At 41.5% G+C, this 12,255-nt stretch overlaps 1 protein-coding gene across 1 annotated transcript in view; it reads left to right on the top strand.

Moving 5' to 3' along the window:
- The first annotated feature begins 7,379 nt into the window (after positions 1-7,379).
- Positions 7,380-12,255, top strand: part of LOC119511247 (O-acyltransferase like protein) — a 60,050-nt gene continuing 55,174 nt past the window's right edge. Inside the window, 2 exon segments of the mRNA XM_037805764.1 lie at positions 7,380-7,533; positions 11,596-11,600. Coding sequence (XP_037661692.1) covers positions 7,380-7,533; positions 11,596-11,600 — 159 coding nt within the window.

The following is a 12,255-nucleotide window of genomic DNA, read 5'->3' as shown; positions in this document are numbered from 1 at the left end:
AATTGAAGGAAACTTCCTCAACATGATAAAGAGCATATATGAAAAACCCACAGCCAGCATAGTACTCAATGGTGAGAGACTGAAAGCCTTCCCTCTAAGATCAGGAACAAGACAAGGATGCCCGCTGTCACCACTGTTATTCAACATTGTGCTGGAAGTGCTAGCCAGGGCAATCCGGCAAGACAAAGAAATAAAAGGCATCCAAATTGGAAAAGAAGAAGTAAAACTGTCATTGTTTGCAGATGATATGATCTTATATCTAGAAAACCCTGAGAAATCGACGATACAGCTACTAGAGCTAATAAACAAATTTAGCAAAGTAGCGGGATACAAGGTTAATGCACATAAGTCAGTAATGTTTCTATATGCTAGAAATGAACAAACTGAAGAGACACTCAAGAAAAAGATACCATTTTCAATGCAACTAAAAAAATCAAGTACCTAGGAATCAACTTAACCAAAGATGTAAAAGACCTATACAAAGAAAACTACATAACTCTACTAAAAGAAATAGAAGGGGACCTTAAAAGATGGAAAAATATTCCATGTTCATGGATAGGAAGACTAAATGTCATTAAGATGTCAATTCTACCCAAACTCATCTACAGATTCAATGCAATCCCAATCAAAATTCCAACAACCTACTTTGCAGACTTGGAAAAGCTAGTTATCAAATTTATTTGGAAAGGGAAGATGCCTCGAATTGCTAAAGACACTCTAAAAAAGAAAAACGAAGTGGGAGGACTTACACTCCCTGACTTTGAAGCTTATTATAAAGCCACAGTTGCCAAAACAGCATGGTACTGCCACAAAGATAGACATATAGATCAATGGAATCGAATTGAGAATTCAGAGATAGACCCTCAGATCTATGGCCGACTGATCTTTGATAAGGCCCCCAAAGTCACTGAACTGAGCCATAATGGTCTTTTCAACAAATGGGGCTGGGAGAGTTGGATATCCATATCCAAAAGAATGAAAGAGGACCCCTACCTCACCCCCTACACAAAAATTAACTCAAAATGGACCAAAGATCTCAATATAAAAGAAAGTACCATAAAACTCCTAGAAGATAATGTAGGAAAACATCTTCAAGACCTTGTATTAGGCGGCCACTTCCTAGACTTTACACCAAAAGCACAAGCAACAAAAGAGAAAATAGATAAATGGGAACTCCTCAAGCTTAGAAGTTTCTGCACCTCAAAGGAATTTCTCAAAAAGGTAAAGAGGCAGCCAACTCAATGGGAAAAAATTTTTGGAAACCATGTATCTGACAAAAGACTGATATCTGGCATATACAAAGAAATCCTACAACTCAATGACAATAGTACAGACAGCCCAATTATAAAATGGGCAAAAGATATGAAAAGACAGTTCTCTGAAGAGGAAATACAAATGGCCAAGAAACACATGAAAAAATGTTCAGCTTCACTAGCTATTAGAGAGATGCAAATTAAGACCACAATGAGATACCATCTAACACCGGTTAGAATGGCTGCCATTAAACAAACAGGAAACTACAAATGCTGGAGGGGATGTGGAGAAATTGGAACTCTTATTCACTGTTGGTGGGACTGTATAATGGTTCAGCCACTCTGGAAGTCAGTCTGGCAGTTCCTTAGAAAACTAGATATAGAGCTACCATTCGATTCGGCGATTACACTTCTCGGTATATACCCGGAATATCGGAAAGCAGTGACACGAACAGATATCTGCACGCCAATGTTCATAGCAGCATTATTCACAATTGCCAAGAGATGGAAACAACCCAAATGTCCTTCAACAGATGAGTGGATAAATAAAATGTGGTATATACACACGATGCAATACTACGCGTCAGTAAGAAGGAACGATCTGGTGAAACATATGACAACATGGATGAACCTTGAAGACATAATGCTGAGTGAAATAAGCCAGGCACAAAAAGAGAAATATTATATGCTACCACTAATGTGAACTTTCAAAAATGTTAAACAAATGGTTTATAATGTAGAATGTAGGGGAACTAGCAGTAGAGAGTAATTAAGGAAGGGGGAACAATAATCCAAGAAGAACAGATAAGCTATTTAACTTTCTGGGGATGCCCAGAAATGACTATGGTCTGTTAATTTCTGATGGATATAGTAGGAACAAGTTCACAGAAATGTTGCTATATTATGTAACTTTCTTGGGGTAAAGTAGGAACATGTTGGAAGTTAAGCAGTTATCTTAGGTTAGTTGTCTTTTTCTTACTCCCTTGTTATGGTCTATTTGAAATGTTCTTTTATTGTATGTTTGTTTTCTTTTTAACTTTTTTTTTCATACAGTTGATTTAAAAAAGAAGGGAAAGTTAAAAAAAAAAAAGAAAGAAAGAAAAACAAGGAAAAAAAAATGATGTAGTGCCCCCTTGAGGAGCCTGTGGAGAATGCAGGGGTATTCGCCTACCCCACCTCCATGGTTGCTTACATGACCACAGACATAGGGGACTGGTGGTTTGATGGGTTGAGCCCTCTACCATAAGTTTTACCCTTGGGAAGACGGTTGCTGCAAAGGAGAGGCTAGGCCTCCCTATATTTGTGCCTAAGAGTCTCCTCCTGAATGCCTCTTTGTTGCTCAGATGTGGCCCTCTCTCTCTGGCTAAGCCAACTTGAAAGGTGAAATCACTGCCCTCCCCCCTACGTGGGATCAGACACCCAGGGGAGTGAATCTCCCTGGCAACGTGGAATATGACTCCCAGGGAGGAATGTAGACCTGGCATCGTGGGACGGAGAACATCTTCTTGACCAAAAGGGGGATGTGAAAGGAAATGAAATAAGCTTCAGTGGCAGAGAGATTCCAAAAGGAGCCGAGAGTTCCCTCTGGTGGGCACTCTTACGCACACTTTAGACAACCCTTTTTAGGTTCTAAAGAATTGGGGTAGCTGGTGGTGGATACCTGAAACTATCAAACTACAACCCAGAACCCATGAATCTCGAAGACAGTTATATAAAAATGTAGCTTATGAGGGGTGACAATGGGATTGGGAAAGCCATAAGGACCACCCTCCACTTTGTCTAGTTTATGGATGGATGAGTAGAAAAATAGGGGAAGGAAACAAACAGACAAAGGTACCCAGTGTTCTTTTTTACTTCAATTGCTCTTTTTCACTCTAATTATTATTCTTGTTATTTTTGTGTGTGTGCTAATGAAGGTGTCAGGGATTGATTTAGGTGATGAATGTACAACTATGTAATGGTACTGTAAACAATCGAAAGTACGATTTGTTTTGTATGACTGCGTGGTATGTGAATATATCTCAATAAAATGATTAAAAAAAAAAAAGAATGATGCGGGGAATAGGCAGTAAGATATTTATTTCATAGCAACCGATCTCATTTGGGGATTATAATAGTGAACTGGACCAGAAGCTGACTTTTTAAATTCAAGAATAGCGTTGTGCCTTTTTTTTCTTTTGGTTAAATACAGTTTAAAAAAAAAAAATCTAAAATGAAATAAATGACTTTATCTACAAAAAAAATATATAAATAAATAAATAAATAAATAAATAAATGAGTAAATCTGAAGACAGACACAGAGGATTTGAAGATTGAGGAGACCTTAAAGTTATTTTAGCACAAAGACCATGTGATGCTCGAATCTCTTTTTTTTTTTTTTTTTTATTAGTTACAGTCTCTAGTTTATGCTGATTGCATCCCTCCCCCAATGCCTCCCCATTTTTAACACCTTGCAAGGTTAACATTTGCTTGTTCTCCCTCATAAAAGAACATATTTGGACATTTTATCACAATTGTTGAATACTCTAGATTTCACCAAGTTACACAGTCCCAGTCTTTATCTTTCCTCCTTTCTTGTGGTATCTCACATGCTCCCCACCTTCCTCTCTCAGCCATATTCATAGTTACCTTTGTTCAGTGTACTTACATTGTTGTGCTGCCATCTCCCCAAATTGTGTTCCAAACCACGCACTCCTGTCTTCTATCACCCTGTAGTGCTCCATTTAGTATTTCCTGTAGGGCAGTTGTCTTGTTCACAGTCTCATTTTTCTGTTTGTCAGAAAATATTTTGAGATCTCCCTCATATTTGAAGGACAGCTTTGCTGGATACAGGATTCTTGGTTGGCAGTTTTTCTCTTTTAGTATCTTACATATATCACACCACTTCCTTCTTGCCTCCATGGTTTCTGCTGAGAGATCTGCACATAGTCTTATTAAGCTTCCTTTGTATGTAATGGATTGCTTTTCTCTTGCTGCTTTCAGGATTCTCTCTTTGTCTTTGACATTTGATAATCTGATTATTAAGTGTCTTGGCATAGGCCTATTCAGATCTCTTCTGTTTGGAGTACGCTGTGCTTCTTGGATCTGTAATTTTATGTCTTTCATAAGAGATGGGAAATTTTCATTAATTATTTCCCCTATTATTGCTTCTGCCCCCTTTCCCTTCTCTTCTCCTTCTGGGACACCAATGATACGTACATTATTGTACTTTGTTTCATCCTTGAGTTCCCGGAGACGTTGCTCATATTTTTTCATTCTTTTCTCCATCTGCTCCTTTGCGTGTAGGCTTTCAAGTGTTTTGTTCTCCAGTTCCTGAGTGTTTTCTTCTGCCTCTTGAGATCTGCTGTTGTATGTTTCCATTGTGTCTTTCATCTCTTGTGTTGTGCCTTTCATTTCCATAGATTCTACTAGTTGTTTTGATTTCTGCCATATACATGCCCAGTGCTTCCTTTACAGCCTCTATCTCTTTTGCAATATCTTCTCTAAACTTTTTGAACTGATTTAGCATTAGTTGTTTAAATTCCTGTATCTCAGTTGAAGTGTACGTTTGTTCCTTTGACTGGGCCATAACTTTGTTTTTCTTAGTGTAGGTTGTAATTTTCTGTTGTCTAGGCATGGTTTCCTTGGTTATCCAAATCAGGTTTTCCCGGACCAGAACAGGCTCAGGTCCCAGAGGGAAGAAATATTCAGTATCTGGTTTCCCTGAGGGTGTGTCTTAGAAAATTGCTCCACCCTTTGATGCCTCAGGTCACTGTGCTTTTCTGCCCAGCAGGTGATGCCTGTTAGCCTATAATTCTTGACTGGTGTGAGGTGGTGTGGCCATGTTCCCCCAGGCTCTGGGGTCTGGTTCTGAATGGAAAGGGCCCCACCCCTTTCCTCCTAGAGACGACAGACCCCCCAGGTGAAGGTTATTAGCATTTCAATGGTCTCTCTCTCTGCTTGTGCTGTCTCTGCCCTTCCCCGAGTCACAGCCCTGGACATAGAAAATGACTGGGGCTTTCTCCACTGAGCTGAAAAAGAAACAGATAGTCCCCTTCAGACCCAGTCCAAGGCGACCCTCTGGCTCTCCAAGGTCAGTCGTCACCCAAAGCCTCTGTCTGTTTTGGGGGATGCGTACCTGTAGTGAGCAGTTCACACTCGCCACTTAAAACCCCAGTTGGAGCTCAGCTGAGCTATATTTGCTTGCTGGGAGAGAGCTTCTCTCTGGCACCACGAGGCTTTGCAGCTCGGGCTATGGGGAAGGCGTCTCACGACTTGGTTCCGCAGGTTTTACTTACAGATTTTATGCTGTGTTCTCGGGCATTCCTCCCAATTCAGGTTGGTGTATGATGAGTGGATGGTCTCGTTTGTCCCCCCGCAGTTATTCTGGATTATTTACTAGTTGTTTCTGGTTTTTTGTAGTTGTTCCAGGGGGACTACTTAGCTTCCACTCCTCTCTATGCCACCATCTTGCCCGAGTCCTCGAATCTCTTCTTTAACATTCCCATTCAGTGTTTACCCAAGAGTTGAACATCTCCAAAGTTGGAGACCTCTATATAATTTGAAAGAGCCCACTCACCTTGGGTAGTGTTGACCATTAGAAAGTTGTTTTTTTATTGTTTCAAAAATTGTTCCTCTGTAACTTCAATCTAATGATTGGTTTTCCAAGGAACTATTGACCTAGTAGTGCTTTAACTATTCAAAGAGAACCAGCATGTATTTCTGAATCGTCTTTTCTTTAGACCAATAACAATAACAAAAAACAATAGTAAGCCATCACAATAGCTGTTTATTAAGAGCCTATTACAGGTCAGACCCTGCAAGGCCCTTTTGTGTGTACTTTATGTGAGTGGTGTATATATTATCTTCCAGGTGTGTAGTAGCTGTAAAGATAGTGATAGCTAATATTTCTCAAATATTTATCATGAGCCAGGTACTCTCTTAGCACTTTAAATAATGTATTATCATTAAATCTCACAAAAATTCCAAGAGATAGGGACTATTCCTATCCTCATTTTGCAGGTGAAAATGAGTAACTTGCCCCAGGTCACACAGCTAGTTAAGTGTCACTTTGGTTCAAAGCCACTCTACATACTGTTGCTCAGAAAAGTACAGGAAGATAGAAAGGACCTAGCCCCTGCCCTCTCAGAGCTGCTGGTCTGTGGGAGAGACAGGCACAGAAATAGATGGCTGCCATGCTGGGAGTGGGGAGAGAATGCCCACAGCCTTTAGGGCACAGACAACAGGCACCTGACCTGGCCCAGGAAGAAGCCCAGGAGGACCTCCTGGAAGAGCAGGCAACTAGCTTAAAAGAATAATTCAGAGTTGGGGGGTGGGGAGTAGAGCCGAAAAGGAGGCGGGCTGGGAGGAGGGCACTCCAGACAGAGGGCACAGCATGAGCAAGGCACAGAGGCAGGAGACTGCACAGCATGTGCAAGGAAAGGGGCAGCATCTGGGGCGCTAGAGGGTGGAATTCCTGTGAAGCAGACAAGCTGCAGGAAGAGCGACTGCGTCACTGTCACCCACAGGTGCATGCTTGTCCCTGCAGTATAAACAAGAATTGCAGAAATCACATCCCGTTTTAAACGTAGTCAGGGAGATTACTCACAAAAGACGGTCTTTCTGGAAAGACAATATTTACACCAGGAGAAACCAACAAGTGCATAAACTATCCAAAGTATCACAGAGGGGCCCTTCTCTTCTTATCATTCATCCAAATGTTTTAAAGATTGGATTTATAATCATTTGTTGACAAAACAAATATTGCCATATAATAGCCGGTGTATTTTTTTAAACCCATAGATACACACAGCTAACAAAGTTGTCTAACCAAAGAAAATCTAGCCTTATCTGTGTTAGCTGGAAAGGTTAATCTGCATGACTAAAGGACGCCAGGTGGTCTGCGGCATCCTCACCCAGAGCACTATTTTATTCAACAATAACAAGTCGTGTATCAATTGGTTTCCATGGTTTGTTGGTCATGGCCATTTTGCAGGTGGCTGAGGAAACACACTCATCTCCACATGTTAACGGACAAGCAGTGTCACCATTTTCCCCTCTGGATTATAGACCAGTGTTTCATAAATATAAGCCACTTGTCCAAGAATATGAGAAGGGAGTTTTTTCCTGATGGGTGAAGGGACAAAGATGGTCCCCACACTATTGCTTTGCCTGCTCTCTTTTCAATTTCAATTACCTTTTGTTTTTCCTGCCAGAAACATTCCTCTCAAGTGCATGCAAGACGTTGATGAGTTCCTCTCTGATCTGAATTCAGTGGTGCCCAAAGAATACACTCTAAGAAGTAAGTTGACTTCCCTGACCCATGGGGGGTGACCAGTGCCCAGACTGACAGGGCAGCCTGAGGGTTGTGCAGTTTCTCCTGCCGGGAGGATTCCAGAAAAACTCTTGAGAATTAAAAACACAGAACCAAATGAGGAGGAGAAGATGAGCCTTGTTTTATACATTGTGCCAGGAATCAGAAGGGAGTAGGAATTTTTATTGCAGAGGGCAGTGGAGTAGGAAGTGGTATTAAATCTAGCCAGAAGGAATCTTATGTGGACCAACCTCTTAATAAGATGAGATTTTTTTCCAAATTGTATGATGCTGGTTACTATTATTGAAGTTGATAACATTTCACTGTCATATGAGATCGCTTGGTTTATTTCTTTTTCTAGACATTTTGTCTGCTGTTGATAATGAATTGCTTTGTTATTCAGGGAACGTCTTGCCCATTATATGCTTCTTAATACATTACAAGGAGTGGGTTGGTAGATGGACTGGCTCAAGGGGGAAGAAGTAAGACAGTAGCCAAACATCTTTGCAAATGATAGAGATGGATTCCAAGAGGACAGAATTTATTTTTTGTTAGTTGTCCAGTTATTCTCAGAGCTAAAAGGACCCATATCTTCCTACCCTAAAGGGGCAGGCAACCAGATTCATTTTCAGAGGAGTAACTTCTTCAGAGGTTACAATGAATGAAATCATTGTTGATTCTTATGGAAACCACTAACAAGAGAAAATGTAAAAACTCTCTTTCCAAAATCAGAAAAATTAACAGAGAAATTTTCATTTACATTTGGAACACTTAAATTTTGTATTGAAAGACACTTAGATTTAATATTATAATATATATCATAAGATAAACAAATGTTTTGAACTTACATTGGGTAATTCAAAATAGCACATGGTTTGAAGCAATTGCCATTCTATGCTAAATTAGACATCCTGGTATTTAATGAAACTGTGGGAAAATACAAATCCATTAATTCAATAGCCATCTTTTTCAAGTCCCATTTTGGAATTGATTATGTTTTGCTACAACACTTGGTGATATTGACAGGGAACATCCTGACAAACCTGGGCCAAATAAGCTGGCCAAGAAAATCCAGAAGGTGTAATGGCTGCCTTGGATTCCTGTGATGTGGCGGTGACATATATTGTCATTGTGAGTCACAGCCACGTTTTGCTATATTTGCCTTACAGATTACTCTGGCTGTGCATCCATGATGTTCCATACTTCAGTCTTGTGTCATCTTCACATGGCCTCCTCTTTGTGTGTCTCTGCTTCTGTGTCTGGCCTCTTCTTATAAGGACACCCTGCTCCAGTATCATTTCATCTTAACTGATTCCATCTGCAATGACCCTATTTCCAAATAAGGTCATATTCAGAGGCACTGGGGGTTAGGACTTGAACATGTCTTTTTGGGGGACACAATTCAACCCATAACAGGGAGACATATGTATGTAGTAGAAACAGGAAGAAAAGCTCTCACATGCAGCTCTCAGTGTGGCTAACGGCTGCCTTGGGGGAAGTGGTTAGGGCAGGGATGAAATTGCAGACAGGACATACCAGGTTTCACCCGATTGGTCAAGTTTAATTTTTTAAGCTGGGTGATGGGAACATAGGTATTTATTACTTTATTCTTCATGCCTTTAAAATATATTAAACAATGTTTTAAAACACCACCCCCAATCCAAAGCACAACCTCAGGATGGTAACCTGTGGCACCTAAGGAACAGGGTGGAGAGAGAAGGTCCTTGAAATTCAAGCAGAGACGCTTGGTCTCGCAGAAGATAACTGGAGTCATGACTGTTCTAGAACACAGGGGAGTGAGAGAGTTAGAGACTCAATCTGGCAGTGGATAGGACAGATTCAAGGGTATAGAGGTGACAAAGTAGACGACTGTAATGATATAACTTTGGAAGGAGATCCCGTCTCTCCCCTTGCACCAGCCTTCTCTGTTTGCTTTTCTAACAGACATGCACTCCACCATCTTATAGGGAGCAACATCCATCAAATACTATTGTAGGCTTTGATTTTGCCACCCTCTTGGGTCATCGTCCTATTTTATCCTTCTTTTCACTGCTGTGGAGTTTGGGTGACTGTTCTGTCATATCTGTTTTGTCCCGGCCCGCGGGACTTTCAACCGAGGCTCTAACTCCTGCAAGGGAAGAATGATATGGGACAAGAGACACGAAGAATGACAGCAAGACAGGTTTCTGATCAAGCTGCAAAGCTTTATTGAAAAGGCAGGGTATATATGCCCTGGAGGGAGAGGGGGTGGCTAATAGGGACAGGTGGCGGTCTGGGATTGGTGGTAGCTGTTGCTGGGGTGGATGGCCAATGGGCGGCTACTGTTTAGGCGCGAACTCTTGGCGCGAACTACTACTTCCGTAAAGAAGGCTGACGCTATTCAAGGTTATTCTTATCTCTAGCGGCCATGTTGTGCTTCTGGCATCGCTGAAGGTGCAAGCGTCCCCAACACTGCTTCTTTTTCTAATGTTATTAATTTTTTACTCCATAATCCTCAGAAATCTATATGCAACCTCTTATCATGTACAAAAACCATACCCTAACAGATCTCCAGCTTCCTCCCTCCTGACTAATAATTTTTTTCCTCCAATTTCCTTTTCCTTGACCTCACAATATTCATTGCCTTCCTCCTTCTTAAAATTCATCCATTTCTAATTGAAAACTTGAAGTCAGCCCTGGTGGGGGGAGTACTTTTGCCATGGAAGTCTGCAAGTGTTACAAATGAGGGCTTGACTTAGTGTTTTGTTCACTGTCTAGACTTAGGAAATTGATGGAGGAAATATTAATAATGCAGAATAAATTTAAAAGTGTCTATAGCCATTACATTACAAATAGCACAAAAAAAATTGAGGAAATATTCTTCAGTACTTGAAAACTCATTGGATTCAACAAGAGGTTGGCTCAGTTTGGGATGCCCACTTGGTGAGCCGTGCTCCTCTCGAGCACACTCTTTAGATTTAAAAGACATGCATCGATTTATCTGGGATTAAAATAAACAAACAAACAGACCCATTAGTCTCAGGTAGATACTGGGACTAAGTTTCCTCGAGATGTACCAGGTCACCCACAGCCATTTCATGCAAGTCCAGCTGGGTCATTTGTACACCGTCTCCGGGGGGCCTGGCAGTGGCGTCTGGTTAGATGGAATTAAAACCCTGTGGCCTCATGGTTTCACGTAAGTTCCTGTACTTTATTCCTCTGGGAGAGGATGATAGAGGGAGGAGAGGAGGCCTCTGGTTCCTGAGCAGCCTCAGGCCTTTTAATTTCCTGTTTTCCCTAATCTCATAACATTCTTAAATTCTTTCCCAGCAGCTACTTTGCTCTGAACCTTTTTCTTAACCCTTTAAGTCCCTTCTCTCTGGTACCTGCTCCACAACATTTAGCCCACCCTGATGGCTGTGTTGCTGAGCTCCCACCCCGGTCACTCACTCCCTTTGGCTTCATCCTTCATCTCCTGGACGGATGATTTCATGTCTTCTCTCCTGGAGGACACAGCCCTGGATTATAGCCCTGTTATCAGAGGCACTGGGTTGGCCCCAGCTACCGGCTCCTGGCCGTGACTTTGTTCCCCAGTCATCAGTGGAGCCCTGATCCTGTACTTGATTTCTGGTCTGTGAATATTCCTCTTTCCAGTCCCACTGACAATCTGGAGGGTATTTTACTCAAGTCCAGCCCCTTCCCTGGTGCTGGAGCTCAGAGGAGCTTACAATATAGAATGGTGAATTTGTGTAGCAAATATATATGATCCTTACCCATGTAAATATGGAGATTTTCAGTCATTCTGTTCTGAGGACTTACTCTCTTGGGCTTCATAATGATTTCATGACACTTGTCTCAGTGTCTCACTTTCTCTCCTGAGAAGATTTTACCCATATGCCCTGTATTATCAGCTATAGGGCAAAAGATGCTGAAACCAGGAGAATCTTTCATTGGGGAAAAGGTGATACAGGGCATGCTCTTGAAATTTCTGGATCAACTGGATTTCAAATGACCCTGCTGTGGTTGGCTGACACATGGCTCCCCTAAAGTTATCCCTGCCCTAATCCCCAGAACCTGTGAGTGCTGCCATATATGGGAACAGGGTCTGTGCACCTCTGATTAAGCTAAGGACACTTGAGATGAGGAGATTATCCTGGACTTTCTGGGTGAGCCCTAAAATGCAGTAATATGTATCTTTCTAAGAGGGAGACAGAGAGAGATGTGACATAGGCAGAAGAGAAGGTGATGTTACTACAGAAGCAGAGATGGCAGTGATGTGGCTGCAAGCCAAGTGATGTGGCAATCACAAGACACTGGAAGAGGCAAGGAATGGACCGTCTCCAGAGCGTCTGGAGGGACAGCTACAAGGATAAGCTCTGGCAGCACAGATTCATTACAGCAGCAATAGAAAAGTAATAGAGATTTAGAGGAAGCTCACTTTTACTAGTTTGGCCACACAGCCCCGTGACCACACTCCTTGTCTTTTTTCTACTCATTTTCTCTATGACCACTTTTGGGTCCTCTCCCCACACCTACATTTTTCTTGGCTATGTTTTAAAAATTTGACCACAATATAGAATGGTGAATTTGTGTAGCGAATATCTGATCCTTACCCATATAAATATGGAGATTTCTCAGTCATTCTGTTCTGAGGACTTACTCTCTTGGGCTTCCTAAATGATTTCATGACACTTGTCTCAGTGTCTCACTTTCTCTCCTGAGAAGATTTTA

Source organism: Choloepus didactylus, chromosome 16, assembly GCF_015220235.1.
Source record: "Choloepus didactylus isolate mChoDid1 chromosome 16, mChoDid1.pri, whole genome shotgun sequence".
Classification (NCBI taxonomy): domain Eukaryota; kingdom Metazoa; phylum Chordata; class Mammalia; order Pilosa; family Megalonychidae; genus Choloepus; species Choloepus didactylus.
The sequence above is the reverse complement of the archived record's forward strand: the minus strand, read 5'-3'. Positions and strand labels throughout refer to the sequence as shown.